This window comes from Schistocerca nitens, chromosome 11 (genome assembly GCF_023898315.1).
Source record: "Schistocerca nitens isolate TAMUIC-IGC-003100 chromosome 11, iqSchNite1.1, whole genome shotgun sequence".
Classification (NCBI taxonomy): Eukaryota; Metazoa; Arthropoda; class Insecta; order Orthoptera; family Acrididae; genus Schistocerca; species Schistocerca nitens.
The window spans coordinates 37,204,848-37,229,272 of NC_064624.1; the positions used below are offsets into that span (position 1 = coordinate 37,204,848).

At 40.6% G+C, this 24,425-nt stretch overlaps 1 protein-coding gene across 2 annotated transcripts in view; it reads left to right on the forward strand.

Moving 5' to 3' along the window:
- The window catches only part of LOC126213261 (zinc finger protein 492-like), a 103,144-nt gene that overhangs the window by 8,727 nt on the left and 69,992 nt on the right, over window positions 1–24,425 (forward strand). For both annotated transcript variants that reach the window (XM_049940917.1, XM_049940918.1), the window contains exons 3-5: window positions 7,895–7,957; window positions 16,932–17,024; window positions 17,949–18,029. In XM_049940917.1, coding sequence (XP_049796874.1) covers window positions 7,895–7,957; window positions 16,932–17,024; window positions 17,949–18,029 — 237 coding nt within the window. The remainder of the gene's footprint in view (window positions 1–7,894; window positions 7,958–16,931; window positions 17,025–17,948; window positions 18,030–24,425) is intronic.

Consider the following 24,425-nt stretch of genomic DNA (forward strand, 5'->3'; position numbering starts at 1 on the left):
GGTTCATGTTAGGTCCACTCCTTCATGACGATCATGTTTCCCACTGGCAGTGGCATTTTTCATGAAAACAATGCACCATTTCACAAGGCAATGAGTGTGTGATAGAGTGGTTTCAGGAACACAGTGGTGAGTTCCAATTGATGTTTTGGCCACCCAACTCGCCAGCCCTGAACCTGGCCGAACAGATCTGGGATGTGATTTAACATAACGTCAGAGATCATCCCCCCTTCCAGAATTAATGGGAATGAGGTGACCTGATTGTATAAATATGGTTCCAACTTCCTCCTGTGATCTATGAAGGCCTCATTGCTTCCGTGCCACTATGTCTCCCTACTGTTGTCTGTGCCAGAGGTGTACATACCAGCTTTTAGATGAGTGATGATAATCTTGGGCTGATCAGCCTATGGCAGTTACCATTATTGAACGAAGATTGTTTTATTGTAATGATTGTGATGATATAATGATACTGCCACATAAAGTTTGGCTAAACAGTACATGCTGCCCACGAGCCCTGCATGACTCACCCTCCAGTCCAGCTTCAAGACACCGACTGCCCATGAGATCCAGTGCTGTTCCTCTACACCCATTGTTGCTCCACAATGCCCACTGGTGTCACGAGCTGTGAGCTGTGAGAAGTGACATCTGCCAGGCACATGGGGCACGAATTCGAAGAGGGAGCCCACCGTGGTTCAGCCTCCTCCACCAAACCAAAATCCCCCTTCTCCACTATTAAGGAGCCCTTTAAATATGCGTCTCCTTGATATGAATAATGTGCATGTGTGAGGCTTTACTCATCTATAAATTCAGAACCAGTAGGTTTGCCGAGCTCACCACCCTGACAATCTAACAGTGTCCCAACAACTGAGAAGCTAGCTTGCTATCGAACCCTAACTCCCCCTTTTCAGCAATATTAGGGTTTCGGACTAACACTGTGTCCCCAGCCTTTCCAATGAACCATTTAGCCCCTGACTGTAACAGATGGATAGCCTGTGACAGGCAATTTTGGTATTATGTCTAGCCTGGCTCCAGTTGTGCTGTGTTACTGCTAGGGTGACTTGTTCTTGAAGCAAATCATTGATTGACTACAGGTTGACAAGAGGAAAATTGACTGGATGTGCTAACATAAGGGATACTGGAGCAGCCTCCAGGGACTTGGGTTGTGCAGTGTTAAAGATAAAATTGAGCCACGTTGTCTGAGCCTTGTTGTGAAAGATAAGCACAGCCTTCAACATGCAGTTCACCTGGTCAGCAAAGTATGCTGGTAAAAGGATTTGTGGTCACATCTTTAATTCCATTGTCAAAGCAGAACCTCACAAATAGCTGGGAAACAGAAGCTATCAAGCATCCTTGGTGGCCTGGAAACAGAAAAAATTCATAACAAATGCTGGCCAGCTGCCAGGATGGTCATTTCTCTGCTCGGAATGTGTCAAAAAAATGAGAAAAGTCATCCATGATCATAACTAGTAGGTGCCTAATACACACACACACTTGATGAAGTGGACCTATATAATCCATACAAAGTTAATCCATCAGGCATTCCTAACGGGTAGACTCTAAAAGCCACTTGAGGGAATTCAAGTTGGGCTCAGCCCCCTTACCGCTCTCACACTCCTCCACCAACCTCTGGACAGCCTTATTCAGGGGTGACCAGGTGACATGTTGAGTGATCTTGACCCCACCAACCTCCAGGCTTGCTTATACAGGGAGGACCAGGTGATGTGTCGTCTGATCTTGACAACAGTTTTATAAATGCCTAAGACGGTATTAGGGAAATAATGAGCCAAAACCTAACTAAGAGCTTGATTGTCAGTCTCTAAACAAAATTCCTGGTGTTCAAAATAAAATCTGAATTTCTTAAGGGCAAACATAACCGCCAAAGCTTCCCATTCATACATAGATTATTTCATCCCCGCAGGTGAAAGTTCCCAAGGTGCATTGCTATAGGGCATCAACATGCAACACCTCCCCTACCATTCCGTTCCTGCAGGAAGACAGCTACCACTTTCTACTCCAGAAGAATTAGGTGTCTGTCCGCAAGAAGAACACGACCTCAAAATTTGGTATGTCTAATACTAGTGGGTTACTAAGCACCACCTTAATGGCTTCAGAAGATTCTGGATGACTTTCGTCCCATATGAAATTTCTTAAATCGTTAAGGCACCCCACTAATTTAATAAAATTCGGCACAGACTTTTGAAAAAAATTTGTCATGCCTATGAACCGTGCCACACCTTTCTTATTTCTAGGAGCTGGAAATTTTCGCAAATCACTAGTATGCTCATGGTCAATTTCAATCCAATCAGTGAAATTAAGATGTCCCAAGGATGAAACTTATGTGCCAGTGTCATTTCAGATGGTTTCACAGTAAGTCCCACCTCCCTCTGGTAAACCAGAACTGCCTCAAGATGTTGCAGGTTTTCAGACAGACTAGAACTGTAAACAACCATGCCATCTAGGTAATTAGAGACACACTTGAATGTGAAATCACCAAAAACACAATCTAGAAGGCAAGACATAATGGTAACTCCCGTTGAAAAACCAAAGGGCACCCTGTTAAAATTGTGGAGGTTTCAATCTGTACAGCAGGCAGTAATATACTTGGAATCCTCTGTTAACATGATCTGATAATATGCGAGATTGAGATCCAGGACAGCAAAATACTGAGCCTGACTGAACCAAGTAAAAGAATTATGCAGATTGGGAAGTGGCACAGATTCCAAAACTACGTTCTCATTAACTGCACAATAATCCACAACAGGATGAAACACCCCACTGCTGCCCATAGATACTGAGAATATGGTAGAAGCATAGGCTGAAGTTGAGGTCCTGATGACCGCATTGAACAACACGTTATTAATCAAAGTACATATACATATACATAAACATATACACATACATATCATCCTTGATGGAGAAAACCTCTCTGGAATGTCATTTGTAAGGCAAATCTTGTACTGGATTTTATCGGTGATGTCCAATCTGTTAGTTAACATCTGTGGTAACCGATCAAAAACTTCCAGTACCAGCATCACCTCTACTGGATGAAGGTGACTGAGCTGAAATGGCAAACATTGCGGTAACACACTATGAATTCCTGTGGCAACCTGACAGGAGCACAATGTGAATGTTTCAGCTGGGTTAAATTTAAAATAAACAACCCTGCCTTGAAAAACTAGCACAAACCCACTACCACTTACAAAAACACACTGCAAAATTAAGTTCACTGAAAGATTTTTAGTTACTATCCACTTCACAGGCCAAGAAAATTTTCCAATACTCAGAGGCAACATGTGCCCAGTGAGAGCTCAACATTGGGAGGACGGATGCAAACAAGGCAATTTACAGGTATGGCGGAACTTCAACTGCCACAGATAATCTAACCGAGAAACTGAACTACCAGAGTTGAGGAGGGCACACATTCGTTCCTGGTTAAGTTGTACCCAAAGACAAGGCAGAGGTTCCCGTACCTCAGACTTGGCACAGATCCAGCCCCTAGGCAGTAGAACACTACCATGCCTCTTCCATTCTGTGTGATGTCGGCTGTTTGATTCTCCTTCCATGTAACCAGACATCGCCATACAAAATGCCCCTCTTTGTTACACTGGAAACACATCCTACACTTTTTCCTTATGGGTGGTCCCCTTTTAAATTGCTTGGAATCTCAATCCCCAACCTGATAATGACACTTAAACCCCCATCACTGCTGGCCTGCGAAACTCAGACTTCAATAGCGGACACCAAAGCCTCTAATTCAGTAAAAGATGTGCATTTATTAGCGAAGGTAATCCATGAACAGTCCTGTGGCCGCATTTTCTGCAATATATTATTGAGTATTTGTATCTCTGTGACTTGAAATTCCAGGTATGGAATGGTCATATGCATTCATCTATGAACCTAGGAAAAGGTTCATGAGGAAACTGCAATAGCCAAAAATGTTTATGCCTGAGTAGCCTCTTAATATGAGGTGAGAATATCAGGCCAATAATTGATTTTTACAACTCCCTTGATGTTGCACTTTCATGTAAAATTCGAGTGAAAACATGGCTTAACACAGGGGGTACAGCGTCTGAACAACAACATTGTCAGTGATGGCCAAAGTGTCGGCATGGAACATAAATTTGACTATGATCCATATGATAAATTTTACCTGCCTTTAAATTCTACATTGAAAGTTCCATTATAGCTTGCAGCAGTAACAATATTTGGTATTGTAATTTCCCAAATGAATTCTCCTGATGTCCTTAAAGGTGTCCGTAGCATTCCTACTACTTCCAGCAGTTATATGTCGGTGGGAGAATCTTGTTCACCACCTATTGCTCCTAATTTGTCTAAATAAAGGCAGCTGTCCCTGTAACTGCAGAGCTAATGTAATCTGCTCAGAATAGAGATTACATTGTGCAGTACCACACAAGTGATTATCCCAATGGATCAATTGTGCCTGAATTATATGTATTTGCGTATGATGGGGCTGACTACTTTCTAAACACACTACATTCTGACACAAGATTGTCATGGCCGGAGCTCAGGCAGCTAGTGCAACATATACCTCCATGGTGCAGTTGGTACTAATCACCAAGGGGTCGTCCACAAGTTGGGCACACCGCCCTTACATGGATGCTGACAAACTTTTAATTCGTAGATAAACTGTTGATTTTTCAATGAGGACAAACTGGAACAGTTGTGGGACCCCATGTTCAGCAGTGGATACCTGCAAACACACACCTCGTGGTGAATGACAGTATGACACCTTCCCCCTTTACTTTCAGGAAAATAACCATACTCTGTTACCAACCAAACATCCAGCAGGAAAAGGGGAAATTAAGTGGAAGGACTGGATGGGTTGGGGTTCACATGAGTCTCCATTGTTTATTAAAATGTTTTTATTTAAGAAAAATAACTTAAGTCAGATACATTAGCAGGATTACAAGCAACACTCCGAACTTTCAAATTTAAGACATTGCACACCTTAGTTTAGTGACAATTTAAATAAGGCAATAGTTAACAACTAAAGCTGTGTCTGACTTCAGTTCTTAGATTTTAGATTCAAAATTTCCATCTTCAGAAACCGCAAATGAGAAAATGCTTCAACAAATGAACAAATAATTATCTGGAAACAGATGGCTCTTTAATACAACACAGAAGGATAACTCATCTCAAAGGTTAAAACTGAATAGCTATACTGGAAGACAGAGCAATTTATAGCTGCTTGGGGACCCTTAGAAAAAGGAAATTCTTAAAATACACCTCCAAGTGCATCTAGATAATTTAATAAAGTAAACAGGTGCACTGATTTCTAGAGCTACCTTCAGGCAGACAGAGAGAGCAAGTCTCTCTAAATCTTGCACCAGTGAGCAGTTAAGTAATTAACAAGAGAATGAGCATGCACAGATCGATATAACTGGCTTCAGACACAGTGAAAATTCTAAGGCATACTGTAGAAAATCCCTAAGTGATTCAGTATGTGAATGTGCATGCATAGCAGCTCAAGAACACCCTTTAAAAAGGAAAACCAGTAATTAGTAGTCAGAACCTACTTGTAGCAGTAAATAAATAACAGGTGAGAAAAGCTCACTCCATGACAACTTTAAAATAACAATCACTTCAACAATTAAATCTGGTAAGCAGTAACTCACCCTGAGACGGAATAAATTTCTTTTACTCTCCACCTCACAAATGGCCAGTGAACGAACACGAAAAACATTCAGAGCTCAGTAACACTTGATGGTTTTACACACTTTTGCTTGTTCCAGTCTCTCAGCGTCATATGTGCCTGTTACTTACCAACAGGCTATGTTTTCACAAGTCTGGATGACATCTGAATGTGACGTGTGATTCACATAGAGATGATCAGCATGTGACCATTCTAACAGTGCTCGACAGTATGTACAACAGAGGCACTCGACCCAACAAGCCCCCAAAAATCAAAATGTACAAAATTTTAGTACAAATTTCGAATAGTGATTTACGTAACTTGAGTGAAGGCAGCCTATCAGTAGCTGGCAGTGGTGAATTCCCTGAGGCTGATATACAGAGGCAATGTTAACAGCCACAGCATGATAAGCATGCCCTGAGTCCAAGTCCAAAAGAATCAAAGTGTGCCACAACAGTAGAAAACTGGAGCAGACTAAGGAGCATCTAAATTCCACTGTCATTCTCACTTAATACAACTGCACGGCCACGATAGTTGGGTAGATCAATGGACTCGTCAGATGATTCTCATCAAAAACTCGGTCTAAGGCTAAACATGGTCACACTTAAAACAGTATTCAGGATTACCAAATCATCGAATCCACTGCTGAACATGGGGAATTGAATACCAATAACAAGTTTATCTAGTTGCTAGACACTACCCTAACCCCTTCCAAGGCAATGCCACAAGGTATTAAGTCATGCAACACAACTGAAATCGGGCAGTTTTTCAGATGAGAAAGCTTGTTGCATAATGTGACTTCCACAGAGAAGAACAAATAGCAAATACAGATAGCCAAGACCACACCAATGTACTGTCTTTCATTAACATCTGTGCCTGCAATTAATAACTTGACAGAACTTTTGAAGGGCTACTAGTCACTCCATTCTGTCAATTGTGGCTGAATGGCAAATACTGTCGATGTACCGTGCGTGGCTCTTATCGTGGCCCATGGTGCCCCGAGCTCCAAGCCAAAGAAGTGACATCACCAGGTGCAGGATGGGAATTCAAAGAGGTAGCCCACCATGCCTCAGATAGTAATAATAATAAAATCATAATGATCATTATTTGTACTAGTATATTAGTATTATTGTAGGCAGTTAATTAATACAAAGGTCAATTAATAACATTTTGCTGTATTCTTTCTATCTTCTGCCCAGCATCTCTCTTCAAGGCATCTTCTTTGCGTACACCATTTTGCTTCATTATTTTGTCAATATACTCTTTCTGAAAGTTAAGTGGTCTACTTTGTTTCTATCAGTAAGATGATTTCAAATAAAAAATTATTCTTTGGCTGCTAATTATCTAACATTCTCAACAGATCCCAATATCAGTTTAATGATTTTCGTCCTATGCTATCACTGTTTCATTTGTTCTCATTCCAGCACTTTCTTTGACATTATGGGTTTTTCAGAATTGATATGCTGGTGCTGTTCCATAGATAATTTTTCCAGAACTTTGTCTTCTTTTGAGATCAGCAAGTAAACCCCATAGTTCAGATCCATAGAATAGGACTGATGTAGCCTGTAGCCTACTCTCTCTTTTTGTTCTGTTAGAAACGTGCTTGTCCCACCAAAAGGAATTCATGAAGTTAGAATAATATTAAGTAGTGTGCCAACGTAGGGTGTGTGTGTTTAATAATTTTATCATAAATAAGCATTCAGTGCAACAAGGTTTTGATGTAACTGCTCTAGACATTTTATTATTCTAATCATAAAAGTAGTATGAGTGATGTGGCACTTGACAGTCCAGTTTCTTCTCCCCCACACAGTTGGTGTAAACTGTATTGTAATTTGATATGAACAACATCGATTTTATGAACAACATTGAAGTCATTGTTTCAGGTAGTAGCTGTGCTATTTTACTTCATTACACTACCATTATATGCATATGTAGATAATGAAGCTAGAAAATATGATTGAAAACAATAGCATAGGGAGAAGGCTGAAATGAAAGATCATAATGAATTTTCAAAGGCGTTGTCATTAATCAGTCTTACAATTTTTTGCTGCCTCCCAGTGAACTATACCATAGTGAGCTCATCACTGAGAATTTTGAACTCAAAAGAGAACACTTAACAATAACTACTATTTAGTTATAAAGTAGTGTGATGGTTGGGGTTTATCTGTGTGATACATTTTATATAATATGGGAGGACTGTGACTGCTTAAAAGTACTTATTACAGTTTGTTATTTTTGCCACAGGCGCAAGATTATCCATGCAGCATGAATGTAAAAGAAGAGTTGGAGGAGGGTGTGAATAAAGAGGTAATTTTAGAATTTATATGACTACATGGAAGTAATCGTGTTGAGCTGTGGTGAAAATAATGAGATGGTAATCAATTGTGTGTGTATTCACTTTAGCAGTCCTGTTTTTACTTTAGGGTAAAGATAACAAGGGTGACAGTATTACAGTATGCTCCAGGTTGGAAACGAGGAAACCGGTAAAATAGAATATTTTGTTACACTTTACCCATATGGATTTAAACATTATCTTTGAGCAGGTGAAGTAGTTTTGCTTGTGAGTTTGTAGAATTGCTTCTTTACATTATAAGTACAAATAAAAATTAAATGAGATAGCATTGATGAAGTTATATGAAAATTGGTACCAAGTCGGAAGACTCAAGCTATGATTTCCTGTTTTAATGAGTAGTTCCCTTAATGGTTCCGTGTATGTGAACTCCAGCATTGGATGTTTTTATTCGCCACGTGATACTGCTGTGACAGTTACAGAATTATTCAAGAAAAATCTACACAAAGTAGTGCAGAAAAAGTAGGTGATCCTAAGCTACTGAGTAGAGACTAAGATGTCTGTGCATACATTGCAAGTGGTATGGACAGGCAGTCTTGTAAAGTACTTTTGAACAGTTTTCTGAAAGCTGTCGTAAGCTGCTAGTTTAATTGCCCACACAAAATTGAAATAGTTGAAATACTGCAACTATAAAAAGGCTTGTCCTTACAGATGGTATTAGTACAGAGAGGGGCTAGTGATCATGATGCCAGCACAGCAACAGTGGTAAATGAAACTTCCTGGCAGATTAAAACTGTGTGCCGGACTGAGACTTGAACTCGGGACCTTTGCCTTTCACGGGCAAGTACTCTACCATCTGAGCTACCCAAGCACGACTCACACCCTGTCCTCGCAGCTTTACTTCTGCAAGGTTCGCAGGAGAGCTTCTGTAAAGCTTGGAAGGTAGGAGACGAAGTACTGGCAGAAGTAAAGCTGTGAGGACGGGGCGTGAGTGGTGCTTGGGTAGTTCAGATGGTAGAGCACTTGCCCGCAAAAGGCAAAGGTCCTGAGTTCGAGTCTCGGTCCGGCACACAGTTTTAATCTGCCAGGAAGTTTTATATCAGCGCACACTCTGCTGCAGAGTGAAAATCTCATTCAGGATGGTAAATGAAGTTAATGAATCCTTTAAGAGGGCTAGGTGAATAGATTTGCTAGAAAGAGTTAAGTAGTTGTTAGCATCCCATTTAAACAATGAGAATGTCATTTACTTCCAATATGATTTACATAGAGGAAGATGGACAAACGCTAAATGGACTGTAAATCACACGCTGAATATGTATGTGGTGAGTAACTGGATTACAGACAGGAAAGACCCACTGTGGTTTAATGTCAGAATTCGGAAAACACTGAGGAAGCAGACTGTTGTACACTCAGTTCAAAAAAGTATGCACACTGGTGACAGGCAAGTGCTAATGGAAATTCTTCTGTCTGTAAAAAGATCTATGCGTGAAGCATACAACTACCATCATCATACATAAGCAACAGATTTTACAGAGAACATGAGACATTTCTGGTCAAAGACTTCTATCCAGGCAGTCATTGACCAGTCTGGTGTGGCTTTGGAGGAAAGCAGAAGGTGGTCACTAACCCCTCTCTGTATTTAGTTATCAAGTTTGTGCAGGAGGATCATACCAACATATTGTTGTTTCACTGTCACACTGACTCCTGTATTAGGAACATAGTAATAGGATCCCTGGAGTAGAGAAGCAACTGGAAGAGTTGAAAACATAATAGTTGCCATGTCCAAACAGAATCACAAATCATTTGTCCAGAGCACAGCATTGGCCTCATACTTAGCTTGCATTTATTACAAATCTCTCGCCTAGTGCAAAGAGTCAGGCAGCTGGGAAAAAGTTCAGGTGGCTTCTGTATATAAAAATGGTAAAAGAATGTACCTGCAAAATTACAGAACAATATCATAATGATTATTTGCTCCAGAGTTCCTGAACATATCCTCAGTTCAAATATAATTAATTTCTTTAAGGCAGAAAAGTTTTTATCCACAAATCAGCATTGATTTTGTGCAATACTCATCTTAGTCATCTATCAAATTACATACTGTGAACCATGGATGATTGGCAACAGGCTAGATTCCACATTCCTATATTTCCAGAAAGCATTTGAACAGTGCACCACTGCATACTGTAAATAGAGGTATGAGCATATGGAATAGGTTCCCCGATATATGAATGGTGCAAAGACCTCTCAAGTAACAGAGGCCAGTACTTTGATCTCAACAGCAACTGTTTTTTCAGAGACAAGAGTATCATCAATAGTGCCACAGAGAATGGTGCCATATCTATATATGAAATGATCTGATGAGCAGCATTCTGTGCCTGTTTGCTAATGGCATTGTGTGTGGGGAAGGATCATCACTAAGTGACTACGAGGATACAAAATGACTTGGACAAACTTTTTATGTGGTGTGATGAATGGCAGATGCAGAAATATTCAAGTAACTGCCGATAAGTAGTAAAAACAATCCCATAATGTTGTATACAACATCAGTACTCTACAGATTGACAGTCTGGTCAATAAAATGTTTAGGTATAACATTGCAGAGGCCGGCCGGAATCGCCGAGCGGTTCTAGGCGCTACAGTCTGGAACCGTGCGTCCGCTACAGTTGCAGGTTCGAATCCTGCATTGGGCATGGATGTGTGTGATGTCCTTGGGTTAGTTAGGTTTAAGTAGTTCTACGTTCTAGGGGACTGATGACCTCAGAAGTTAAGTTCCATAGTGCTCAGAGCCATTTCAACCATAACATTGCGAAGTGATATAAAGTGGAACAAACACATAAGGATGGTAGTAGGATGGGGAATAATCAACTTTTTTTGTATTTGGAAAACTGTGGTTCATTTGTAAGGGACACTACGTATAGAACACCATAGAAGTGCCTAGTAGTAGTAATTGTTGTTGCTGTGGTAATAGATGCCATCCACAATGCACCGTTTGGTGGCTTGCACAGTTTTAATGCAAACGTACATGCACAGCAGCCAGGAAGAAGATAATCAAGCTGCAGATTCCATGTGAAATGCATTCTCAAGCTTAATAAGTTTGGAAAGCCCGTTTGTAAGGCTAATAAGTTGTTAACTGGCATATGTGACAGAGCCAAGGATCAGTCATCTGCTTGTGTCATGAAGAGAATACATGACAGAAAGGTAAACATAAATATAAACTAGAGGTAAAGCTGTCATCAGCCTGGAGGTTTTAAACACCGGAGTTCTCTACTACACACAGTCCTACTGACTACCATGTGCTGTTACCCTCTTTCTACATCTGAACTGATTTACCCAACTAGTTACAAAGTACCTGCTGTTCAATGATCAAGGACCTTTGGATTTGTAGTGTCACAATTACCCATTGAGCCACCAAGTACTAGAAAAAGGCAGAAGCATTTAGCAGTAAAGTCCAGAGCTATAATCCTTATAATTCCATATGGAATGCACTCCAAAAGTAGATGATGAACACACCAGAGGTCACATGACCATAAAGTGTAGTTAGCAGATTCAGTTACACAAAAAACGGTGCTGAACTGACACCTTTCTGCCATCTGAATTGTTCATTTGTAGAACAGTGGTTTGCACATGTATAGAAACAGGCAAAGGTCATTCCAGTTTGTAAGAAAAGTCACAGGAAATACGTGCAAAACTACAGACATACCTAGTTGGTGCAAAAATCTTCTTGAATGTATTTGTGATGCTGTATGATGGCTCTTGAAAAAAAAAATCAATTCATCTGCAAGAATGGAAATGGATCCCATAATTACTGGTCATGTGAAACTGTTTAGTCTGCTTCTCCACAGTGCTGCCACAATGTAGTCAGCCTGTAAAATGAGACCATAGTTCTGAAGCAGTATCTGTGGGAAAGCTAGCAAAGTTGATGTGCCTTTCAATGACTTAGTACTTCTGCTATGCAGTTAGTCATTACTTTATGCCTTAAATTACGTGAAAACAGTAAGATACATTAGAACTGAATGGTACAAATGGATATGTGTGATGTACCTGTCATTACCACATTGTAAACTATACAAGTACCGTCTCTTGTTATTGTGTCCAGCAGTCATAGCTAATCCACAAAACATATGGAATGAAAATGAATGTTTGCATAACTGCCTACTTATTTGTGGCAAAAAGTATTTTAAGTATACTTACCTATGTTGGCAATATAAGACTATTATTGAGTCTGAGAATCCTACTTTCACTACTGTTTGGGGGTTACCACCAATAGCATGCGCTTTCATTTATTGCACAAATTTCACCCATATTCATTCTTGCCCTTCGTCTCCCCTCCACTCTTCTGATGCTACCATCCCACAGGTGTGTTATCTGTCTCTTCAGTGTACATTCCATGGCTTGCTAAATATTTCAAGGGTTTCTGCTCAATGTTTCGGCCAGCTTTGGTCCAAGAGTATTTTGAACATGACAACTTTCTTGGAGGGCATTACATTCAGGAACTACAAATACATTAAGAATTTACTGTTAACATGTTGATGGTAGTATGGTCTTTACTTTGTATGCAGTCTGACTAGCGTGCATTCATCAGAGGACCTCAAACAACTGCCTAGCCTAAAAAAACACTTGCTTTGTGTAGTGCACCACTGACCCATCAAGTATTTCTACAATTCTTCACCTCATAATGCATTTCCAGCAGTCTGCAGTTTGGGCAGTCAGAGAAGCGATGAAGCCTTTGGTTGAGACCCTCCACTCACGCCAAACCAAAGGACTTGAATCAATTCTGGGAATGCTGATACAAACTGTGTGTGCTGCATGCACTCATGTGTGACACAGGGGCTCTTCGCCATTTGTGCTACCTCTCAATATAAAGTGAAGGTGGCCTCAGAACCCAAACGATGGGTATCATAGGCACCAACATCAGCCACAACTTGTAGACAGCCACACCCTGTGTGTTTCGTAGCCACATGCAGGACATTTTCCACATCTCAGATGAGGCTCCATGGCAGACATATTCAGTACACATAGGATTCATTTCCACTCCTGGATGCCATTTCCGTAAGGAGCTCCATAATGCGTTTGACGTTGGAGGTCCTGATTAACTAGAAAACTTCTCTCCACTTGGGCCTGTCTGGACCCTGATGAATGAACACCTGCCAGTCCACTCACAGGGTCAGTGGGTGAGGCAGCCTCCACATCACTCTCTGCCTCAAACAGCGCTAACTGTTACGACCCATCCCCCACCATTTGGTGAGGACAACTGAGCCACATTGGGTACACCACAAGGTGTCTTGACAACAGAGCCAGTGGGAAAAATAGGTGGCACCTTAGGCATCCTATGTGATGAGCCAGATTCTCGGCCCCCACTACTACAATAGGCAGCAGCGTGAATGCTGCTGAATATGGCAAAACGCATCTTCAGCTGTTGGTGAACTGAGGCCAGCTCCTCCATCTGCACACAGTGTGCACACATTATATCCATTCCAGTACTACTATTCAAGAATTAACAGTAAAACACACAGAGAAAGCTATATATGTAGCTGGCTATTGTTCTGATGTTTCACCAGTGGAGGCTAATGCATTATTGCACTGTGTAGCTTTTCATTCAAAATAATTAATATCTGTGCAACAGACCACGAATACACTTTAAAGTTACTAAAATATGGGATTGCACCTCTTTACTACAAAAGCATGGAAGGAATGTAATCATAAAATGAGAGGGAGAGGGAGAGCTACATATGAAGGGCTTATTTCAATAGTGGTACAAGTCCATTACCTCCACTTTTCTGCCTATAATGCTTCTGAAATTAATGATCCAAACAAAGAGAAAGAAAGGTTCATGTCTAGCAAAAAGCCATATGCTTGAATACATTTGTGGTATCTCAACTGCAGATTTTTCAGCCTCATTTAACTTTAGGACTTTGTATCTCAAGATGAACAAAAATGGACTTTTACCACTATTGAAATAAGCCCTTCATATGTAACCTGATTCTGAAACAACCCTGATTAAATCAGGGTATTGTTAGCAGTCAAATAATGTACGGGCTTCACCTTTGTTTCAAGTAACGGTAACCTAATATCATACATGCTAATTGATTTTGAGTGCTATGGGTGTTATTTCAGGCAGAATTTGGCTGCTCAATAATGCTACATTCAAGGAGCAGGGATTGTTGACTAAAGGTCATGAAAATTAGGCTGACGTAAAGTTACATATTTTTGGTTAAACATAAATGGAAGGAATCACTATCACTGCAAAATAAATTTTTATTCATATCTAACCTCAACATGTCAAATGTGCATGTGTTGTCTGTTCTTTTGGACATGTCCAAGGGGACAGACAGCATTTTGATCCTGCAGCCACAATGACTCAGGGACAAAGGAAGTAGAGACATTAGTTGTCTGTGGGCATTAATTTACATCAATGGGGAGAGTTGAAAATTTGTGCTGGACCAGGAATTGAACCCAAGTCTCATGTGGACTGGGCAGTTGCAGTGACAACTATGCCATCTGGACACAGTGGTCATCACATCTGCATGGTCTACTCTAGCATGCTTCCTGTCAGACCCAAATTCTGAACTTACACACCACTGATGCAGTGCTCATGCTCATGATCCTCCTTACACATGGTGTCTCACTGGTTCCTGTAAGAGGTAGTGTGGTGTGCACCTACACTGAAAGGATCATTGGCTGACATCACCTTAATTACATATGTGGTGTCCATTCTTTCGAATATGTCGATGTATCATCACATCATGTTCCAACAATCTGAACATGTTTTCCTTACTGCAATCATTTGTCCAACGTTGTGGACGTGAATGTGTAATATCAGCATTCCCTGTTTGTGACCATTTCTTGGTAAAAACAATTTTCACAATATGGTATAATTTTGCTTGCTGGGATCAACCCACAACAATGGGGAGAAACATTCAGCCAGTGTGATATTCCTCCTCTCACTGTGCCATTATGGTCAACACTCACTCATTGTGCAGCTTCATAAATGCATCTGAAAGGGGCAACAGTGCATACTGGGAGCATTAAGTGATTGACTACCGATACCTTGTATTTTCTACTGGTTTGAATAAAATATGCTTACCTTTCAGTAGGTAATTATGCATCCCCTACTGTGCTCTGCTGGTGTCACATACTGCAGTTTGAGCCTCTGAGACAAGCAGTTGCTGGCCATTCAAAACAAACAAAAGACAACTCTGTAATAGACTGTACAAATCTATGCATTACAGTTTTGTAAATGTGAGATTACATCTCTGAAACTTACTCATTGTTGCTACATAGGTACCCTACCATTTTCCAGAGAATATGTAGTGGAGGTCACAAAACTAATGAAAGGTCTGATCTGAGTCTTAAACTCTGCTCAAAATTGGGTGATAGTAGTTCATCCACAGCTTGACTCTACAAATTAAAAGATGTTCTCTTGCCTCACTTACAAATGTTCATTGCCTCTTCAGTCAACAGCCAAAAAGTGAGCCTAGGGTGTCCTCTGAGCCCAACCAACAGATTTTGTTGTTGCACACGAGCCTCAGCTCACAGCTGGCCAATAGAACTTACACCATATCTCATATGAGACAGTGGCAGATACAGAAAAACCTCAAGGAGGGCTCACTAAAGATATCTTGAGTTACTTTTACTGTAATAAAAGCTAATCAAGTCGTATGGAAAATGTAAGAAAGTTTTATTTAAACTGATTATACACATATACATGATATAAAAAAGTTATAGTTGTGGTTCTGTACTTTAAATGATGAATTCTATGCACCTACTCTTCCTGACAAATTGGTTAATTACATTGTCAGCACTACAAGCAATCTCAGGGTGAGTGTCCAACAGAGCTAAGCCATTAAGTCGATCCTCCTTCACTGTTGACCTCAGCCATGTCTTTGTACTCCGCAGTGTTGAAAAACTTCTTTCTACTGCAGCAATAGATGCAGGTAGACAAATATTTTGTACAGCGTGTGCAAAGTAGGATAGTCAGATATAGGATAGAGAGACAATGCTTGCATAACAAAAACACAATCATTAAGGGCATTTATGCTCATTGCTTGTATTGAAGAGACTGTCCCATTAGTCTCTTTTTAATCACAAAGTGTGAGTCGTCTTCAAAATACAGTAGTTCGGTTAAGCACTGATTTAGTTTGTGCGCAAGATCATTAGCATCATATTCCAGTAATTGTGATGGAAAAAGGATGTTGAATTTAAAATGATAAATATTTTCTTCAGAAAAACGCTCTCTCATGCCAGTTGTAACATGGTCCAGTGTTGGAATAAAAAGTTACTTTCTAATATGTTGTAGCATCATCATTATGATGAATGTCGAATCTAATTTTGCTTTTGCCATTGCCCAATGCCCAAGATATGGTCTTGTAAGATTTTGCTGACTGCTGACTGGATATGTTATGCGCATGTCTCTTGGTGTAAATAGATTGATAAGAAACTCCCCTTTTCTCCCCCTTCTCTATCCCCACCCTCTATCCCCACCCTCTATCTCCCCCACCCTGTCCCCCTGCCCCCACACCCTGTCCCCCTGCCCCCGCGCCCTGTCCCCCTGCCCCCGCGCCCTGTCCCCCTGCCCCCGCGCCCTGTCGCCCTGCCCCCGCGCCCTGTCGCCCTGCCCCCGCGCCCTGTCGCCCTGCCCCCGCGCCCTGTCGCCCTGCCCCCGCGCCCTGTCGCCCTGCCCCCGCGCCCTGTCGCCCTGCCCCCGCGCCCTGTCGCCCTGCCCCCGCGCCCTGTCGCCCTGCCCCCGCGCCCTGTCGCCCTGCCCCCGCGCCCTGTCGCCCTGCCCCCGCGCCCTGTCGCCCTGCCCCCGCGCCCTGTCGCCCTGCCCCCGCGCCCTGTCGCCCTGCCCCCGCGCCCTGTCGCCCTGCCCCAGCGCCCCGACCCACCACCACCACCACCACCCTGTCTCGGCCCCTTCTCTCCCACTGTATGACAGTGCCGTGTAGGAACAAGAGACAGAGGCCCTGATACGTCATTTTCTTGGTTTTTCAGTTTCTTGAAGACCCATTAAAGGCTGGCGACCCTAGTTTTTGCGTAAAGCAAGATCCCGAACTGAAACACCGTGCTGCTGGATCTGAGCATAATGTAAGTTTTCACACAAGCACTGTATTGTGCAGGAAGTGTAGTAAGAAACTCTAGTTAGATGTGTTATTTGTAGGGTATTACCAATAGTATTTTAACAGCACTTGTAACAAGCATATCTTTATGAACCATTACTGTTGCATTATTTTTTGATTGTGATTCTATGTAATGAATGCCTTAAGTACATATTTGGTGTCAACGGAGCAAGGAAGACTTTCTCTTGGAAGTAATTGTTAAACTTATTACATCTCTGTGTCACAGTGCTGTGACATATTCGGAACTATGACATGTGATGGATGTATATTCTAGAGTTCCCAGTCACTATTCACTGTAGTATTTACATCATTACTGAAATCCTGCTGTGGAATTTCTTATGATTTTCATCCAGTACACATGACATAAATTTGCATTGTTCCCTAAAGAGCAGGCACTGAAAATACATGGTGATATGGCAAGAAGCTATGTAAATAACATTAAATTTGGGTAATTTTGATGATAATGTGTGGAATGCCACATTCATTTGATTAATGACCAAAAATTCCTCTTGTTTATGGGTTTACTGTTGGAAGATATTTGCATCTTTATATTATCTGAGTTTAGTTTTGAAATGTTGCCACACACATATATCAAATTTGTATATGGGAGTACAACCATCCGATAGAGTAGGCCATAGTGCCTCTGAAATCACAGTGGATTCTGTGACAGGAATAGAAAGTGAAAGCATGCCAAATAAGTACTGCACAATGGCTGATAGCAAAATCAGGGGCAATAGAACTGATTTGGATGCATTCTGACACACTCTCTTCCCAATTGATAAGAATCTCTGCAAAGTTGGATGATACTAATGAGAAAAGAATATTGAGAGCTGTCATATACACACAGAAGATAGCAAGCAGTTATAATTCACAGATTGTGTTCTTCTTTCAGTCTGTTGAAGATCCATTGGGAATATCTTTGTCCACTGATTTTATCAAGGAGGATCCTGAATTAAATATAACTGAGAATACTGTAAGTATTTACATCTCTGATGTATTGCATGTATTCAAGTAGTAAGTCTTTTGTTAAGTGTGTAGAGTAAAAGATGCATTGCAGTGGAATTGTCACTGATTGTCAGTTTTCTGGAATTTGTTGCTGTTTGTAATTGTAGAGTATTCTTGTACTTCTGCACTTGATTTTCATATCACCTCTTACATTCTGACTGTTTTAAATAGAAGTGGAAGGGGACTAGTGGCTGGTATAATGCTGTTCTCAGTAGCCCTTGTTGTTATCAACTACATTGTATAATGGTTGTCTGTGATGGTCGCGAAATTCACATTTAGATGAAGTGTAAGTTCTAATAGTGTAGGTGATTTGAGAAATATTCCTACTTTCAACAACTTCTGATACATAGAATTCAAAAGAACACTGGCTGTTCTTATCTTTTGTGTGAATCATAGTTATTCTTGAGTTTGCCCTAAATATTTTTTTGGGATTTGAAAAACAGAGATGAAATTTGTGGGTTCTAGATCAGCCCCAATATGTTGGCCACAACCTGTACATATTGTGACAGCTTCTGTGGTACCTGTTGTATTACTTATAAAATTTTCATTAATAGAAAAACTCTTATAGCTTTTAGTGAATGATTGTATATAGCTGAAGCCATGTATGGCCTCACCATTCGAGTCCAGGCAGATCTGAAGAAGAAAGATTATTTTTTTAAATATGCTTTATGACCTTGCTAAGGGAAGGAGAAGCTCGCATTGATAAACATGTCACAAGAATGAAATTAGACAAATATTGGGGAATATTCAACACGCATTTGCGAAGGTTAGGTACTGGCTCACTCTTGATCTGATTGTTCATAAACAAACTTTCTGAAGTTATAAAGGATTTTTTCAGGCAGTGAAATGTTAGCTTCTTCAGACACTGGAATGTGTGGTGATTATACAAGCATACAGGTCTAGGATCCAAACTATCATGCTAGGGACAGCTCAGAGAATATATAAAGGAGTGTAGCTGATTCACAGCTAACAGGCCAAGACTTAAATGTCACAGGGACTCATGTTATGCCATTTTAAACAAATGAAAGGGATGCATTGGCATCACAAGTAGACAGGACAGTAAATGAAACAGTAGTAGTGTTGTTCCACAAGAAGGGTTTTACAGAAATGAGAATGCTGCACATAGTAGTCAGGGATGTGCATATGAGGAGTTTGGCTAAAACAGTGATCTGTAGGGTGTCCTAGGGCATAGCTGTAGATGTCAAAGTGGCTGGATTGTAGTTGGTGACCACTTACCATGAAAATACAAAAGGCCATACTGGCCTTCATATGCAGCCCAAGATATCACAGGTCAAACAAGATGTCTCCATGGCACCAGGGTCAGAGGTTCAGGGATAGTGTCCACTGCATGGAGTGCTGCTCCCATAGCAAGTGTGAAGAACAGTGTGTTGCTGATTGTGTGGTCTGGAATACCATGTCATGTGGTTGGCACTGAAATCACTGATGTTGTACCCCACTTGTTACTTTGAAAATACGTAACTTAGATTAAACAGTGGAAGACACCTGAGGAATCTACGAACAGGCTGTGTGACCATAACAGTGATCCTGAGTAGTACATGCAATTGTGCAGCAAATATGTTAGCTCTGTCAGCTAGAGTGGACATGCAACCTTTGTGGTCTCGGGAGCATAAAATGCAAGAGCTTAATAATGATGCAGAAAAATAGGGCTGACCATTTTGATACTGGCACATGGCCAGCAAGATTCTGTAGTAATTGTGGAATTGGGAATTTTATTAGGTAATTGCATGAGAAGCTAGAGCAAGCTAGCAAATTAATACTTTGTTGGAGAAGCAGTTCAGTGCCAGGCTGCTACATCTGTTACTGGTAGGTTCAGACAACACACAAGTGTAATGGAGATCCCTCAAGAACTCAAATGAGAATTCCCAGAGGGAAGGTGATGTTCTTTCTAGAAACACTATTGAGAAATTTAGAGAACTGCCATTTGAAGCTGACTGGTGAACGATTTTGTTGTTTCCAACATACACAGCACATAAGGACTATGAAGGTGAAATTTGAGAAGTCAGGGCTGATTGACAGGCACATATACAGTCTTTTTCACTCATATTTGTGAGTGGAATGGGAACGGAAATCACCAGCAGGGTTGTGGGGTACCCTTTGCGATGTGCCATTAAGTGGATAGCGGAGTATAGATGTATGTGGAAATTCTAGGTAAAATAAGTAGCTGACCAATGTAGTAGGAGCAACAACGATATTGTTCATAGTAGTAAATGTACATATACATACATACAAAATAATCTATTACTAGTTCCCTTAATTAGCCGTGTGAGTAGATTAGCACTAGTCACAAACAGCTTGACGTCACTACACTTCAGAGATAAATCCCTGTGGGAGCTTCTGCCTTAAGATTTGCAGTGTGGCTCATCCCACATCCATCCACATCTTCATTTATGGAATGCAATGTGTAAATTCAAGAATGAACAAATGAATAACATTCACACCATATCTCTAGCCAGAACAGTGTTGAAAGCAAATTTAATTTTCGGAAAAACATTGTGAAACATTCAATAATAGGTGCAACCCATCAAGACAAATTAAGATCATCATATTTCACTGAAAGAAGTTATACCTGTATAAGCAATTCCTCAAGGATGTTTAAAATCATCAGATTTCACCAGGCTATAACTTTATTTATTACAAAGGTACAGAATTGGGGTCACATTTTTATTTCTATACATGCCTGCAAAGCCTTTATTTCCAAAGGAACCATATGGTTTTGATGTTGCTCACATTTTGTGTGTGTGCACATACATCATTAAGGTACTTTTCACAGCTATGTTTAGGACCAGATTCGTCATTTACTGATCACAAATATCAAAATCCTTTTCTACACATTTAAGCATCCAGACAATAGACTTGATCCATGCATTTGCAAGCATGTCAGTTTAGGAAACTCAATGCTGTTCCCATGTAGCATCATAGTTCATCCAGTGTTATTGGAACACATAGGTGGAGCCTTTCACAAACACCCACCAATAAAAAAGATACCATACTGTGAGATGAAGCAAATTTCATGGTCAGGTCTGCAGACCCTTTAGCTGATCAATGCTGCTTCCAATGCAGTGGTATACCATCTGTATGAAAAATTATATTTCTGATAATTTCCCATCTCTTCTGTTTTTGGCCATCTATGTGTTTTCTAACATTGTCAACTTTCTTCAATTTGTTACAGAATTTGCTCCTCTTCAGATTCAGTTCAGTGCTAATCTCGTCAAACTGTTCATCACATTACTTACGTTTAGTAATAACTCCTGATCGCTACCAACAAACTTCCTGCCCCATATTGCACAGCACTTTACCCTTATTAATGTTGCAGCTACCAGTTCAAGTCATCCCTTGAAGACTCATTTTATAAGATGGAAAAGCAATCAGAAATGGCCTGCTACTAGAAGAAGTAGACACTACTGGTCACACACTGAATGAAACATACTGCATCCAATTCCTTGGTGTCTGCTTGGGTTTCAATTGAAATGGGGTCGACAAATTCGTAAAATTGTCAAGTTGATCCCTTCAGCATTACTCACCTACAGGCAATTTCATTGGCATCTTTTGGAGTTTTCACTTGTTGTTGGAATTGTCTTCTGGGAAAGCCAAATAGAAATAAATAAAATATTAATGTTATTTAATGTGAAAGGCAATAGGGAGTTCCATAGTGACATGTAGATGCGAAGTGTTCACATCACATTCCTACTACAAGCTTGTATAGGATAAATACTAATTTGTTCATTGCTGCCATGTCCTATAAGATTATCCTATAGGCTAGGACTGAGAGAAAGCGTGCTGGGAAGCATTTCTGCATGTAGACACTCTGGAGCAGGCTGTTCCAACCGAGCTCCAGGGAGCCGGAGGGCTCACTGCGGCAGCTCGGAGCCCGCATGGAGGGGGGAAAGCGAACTCACTGCCCCCTGGCTGCATGCAGCTGCAACTAACGCAATAATCCATGTTCAATGACAGCTATGACTAGGGGCGGGAGCCCTTTACCTCTATTGGAGGATGATACTTTTCTATTCATTGAGAGGGATGGTCGTCCGCAGTGTCTTGTATGTCATAAAGTATTTAATTCTGGGAAGAGCTACAATATACAATGACATTATACACGTCTTCATGCAGCGCACAGGTAGAAGGCGTTGCACGCAGAGAACTCGTAGCCAGGCTTAAGAACGACAAACCAGGAGACGTAAGTTTAAAAACGGTTTCGTAATACGGAGTGTATCAAGACATGCAACATAGTTCGTGTTCTGTAATGCGTTTATAATATTCAGGTGAATGAGAGTGGACAAAACACAACTGAATCTGCAATTCGAGCAAGCTACAGGGTCGCTCACATCATTGGGATGAGTGGCAAGCCGTTTTTGGTGGGACCACTCGTAAAATAGTGCATGGCAGCAGTTGCAGAATGTTTGTTTCCAAGGGAGGTACTGGCAATTGAAGGGGTTGGCCTGTCGAAGCAAACAATGTCTCGTCGAATTCTGGACATGGCAGCAGATTTAGAGACACAGCTCATGAAAAAGGTGGAGAGCTTTGTTACATTTTCACTAGCGCCTGACGAAAGCACCGACATATCGGACTGTGCTCAGCTTGCAGTCTTTGTGCGTGGTGTCGACATGGAGCTGGAAGTAACTGAAGAACTCTTGGATGTGGTACCACTCGATTACACCGCATTCTGTAGCGACAGAAGGTGCACCACAAATGATCGGGCGTCACCAATGTTTTGCTTCTCGTTTGCAAAATAAACTCGGGGACGAATTCGGGAAAGACATTTTGACTCTTCATTGTTTTATTCACCAACAGGCACTGTGTGCTGAAATAGTAGAGCTAGGTGGCGTAATGAAACATGTCGTGAAGTGTGTGAATTTTTTGCGTCATCACGGTATGAATCATCGCCAATTCAAAGGATTCCTGAAAGATATGGAAGCGGAGTATGGGGATATACCTTACCACAGTACAGTTCGTTGGCTGAGTTGGGGAAAAGTTCTTGATGTTTTCTTTGCCATTCGTGAGGAAATATTAATTACAGGGCAGAGAGAGATGAGCTTTTTGGTTATCTCATTCTCATGCTGGTGTCTCCTTAATTTGTTATCGATCTGAATGCCTAAGAACTTAACTCTTGGAACCTCATCCAGTGTCTGTCATTGATATCTCCTTGTATCTGGAAGTCATTTGAATTTGTTTGGAATTGCATGATGTATGTTTTTGTAAGTATAAAGGTTAAATTTTTGTGCTGTTGCCTGTAAACCAGTTGCAAGCATGTTCCATTATTCTTCTGGCTGTTTCTAGTATGAATGTGTTTGGCCATTATCAGTGTACTAATTATCGGCAAGCATTGCAGATTTTGAAGGCATCTCCAATGGCTTTAGCACAACATTTATGTAGGTCAGTCCTGTGGGACATCATATGTATTGTTTCCCCATTCTGTATTCAGTTTTCCTCCCAAGGTATCATTTATCACTATGACCCAGTTTATTGTTGCTAAGCTAAGATTCAGTTCTTGTAAGTGTAATTCATTTAACATGACAACACTTGTAGTTTCCCTGAGTAAAGGGAGATTAAGGCTTTAATGTGATGCCAATAAGTTTTCTCCACTTCTATGTGACTTGTTCAGTTACAGAATGAAAAAGTCATCCCAGCATTGGGGGACTGCTGTAAACAGTCAAGGAGAACAATTTGTTGATTATTTAAGTCTCTTATTTGTATCTGTTATATATTACAATTAGGTAAATATGCCATGAACCATATACCAACCAAATAATTGCTGGAAATGGGTACATATGCCTTACCTTTTTTCATTTTATTGGTAAACTGTGTTTCCTTTCATCACTGTCTAACCAGTATGTATAATGTTCAAAACAAAACGTGATCTGTTAAGCCCAGTGTCTGAATACAGATGTCGCAAACACGGATTGGTATTGTACATATCTTTTGCAACACAGTTAACTCAATGGATGTGTGCTAAGTCTTCAATGATGAATCATATTGTCTTTAGTTGTCAAGTTTATAAAGAATTTAATATTTTCTCAAAACAATTCTGATCTACAAGTAAGGTTATGGCTGAGTAAATGTCAGAACATTCTTAATTTCTTGTCATAAAATGATGTGGCTCTGTTGAGAGGTTAATGTAATCTGTCCACTATTGATTCTCATAATATTTGAGGAGTAGTGTTTGGGTCAGCTGTGTTGTGACAGTTAACCAACATAAAAGATAATTACTCTTGTTGTGAAGTATTGGTTTAAATAATTTTAATGAACAACCCATAGGATGCATTGAAATATTTTGTAGGTTATCAACTAAATTTGTTTACTTCATTGTAGAAATGACTGAACTACTAAATATCCACCAATTGATGTT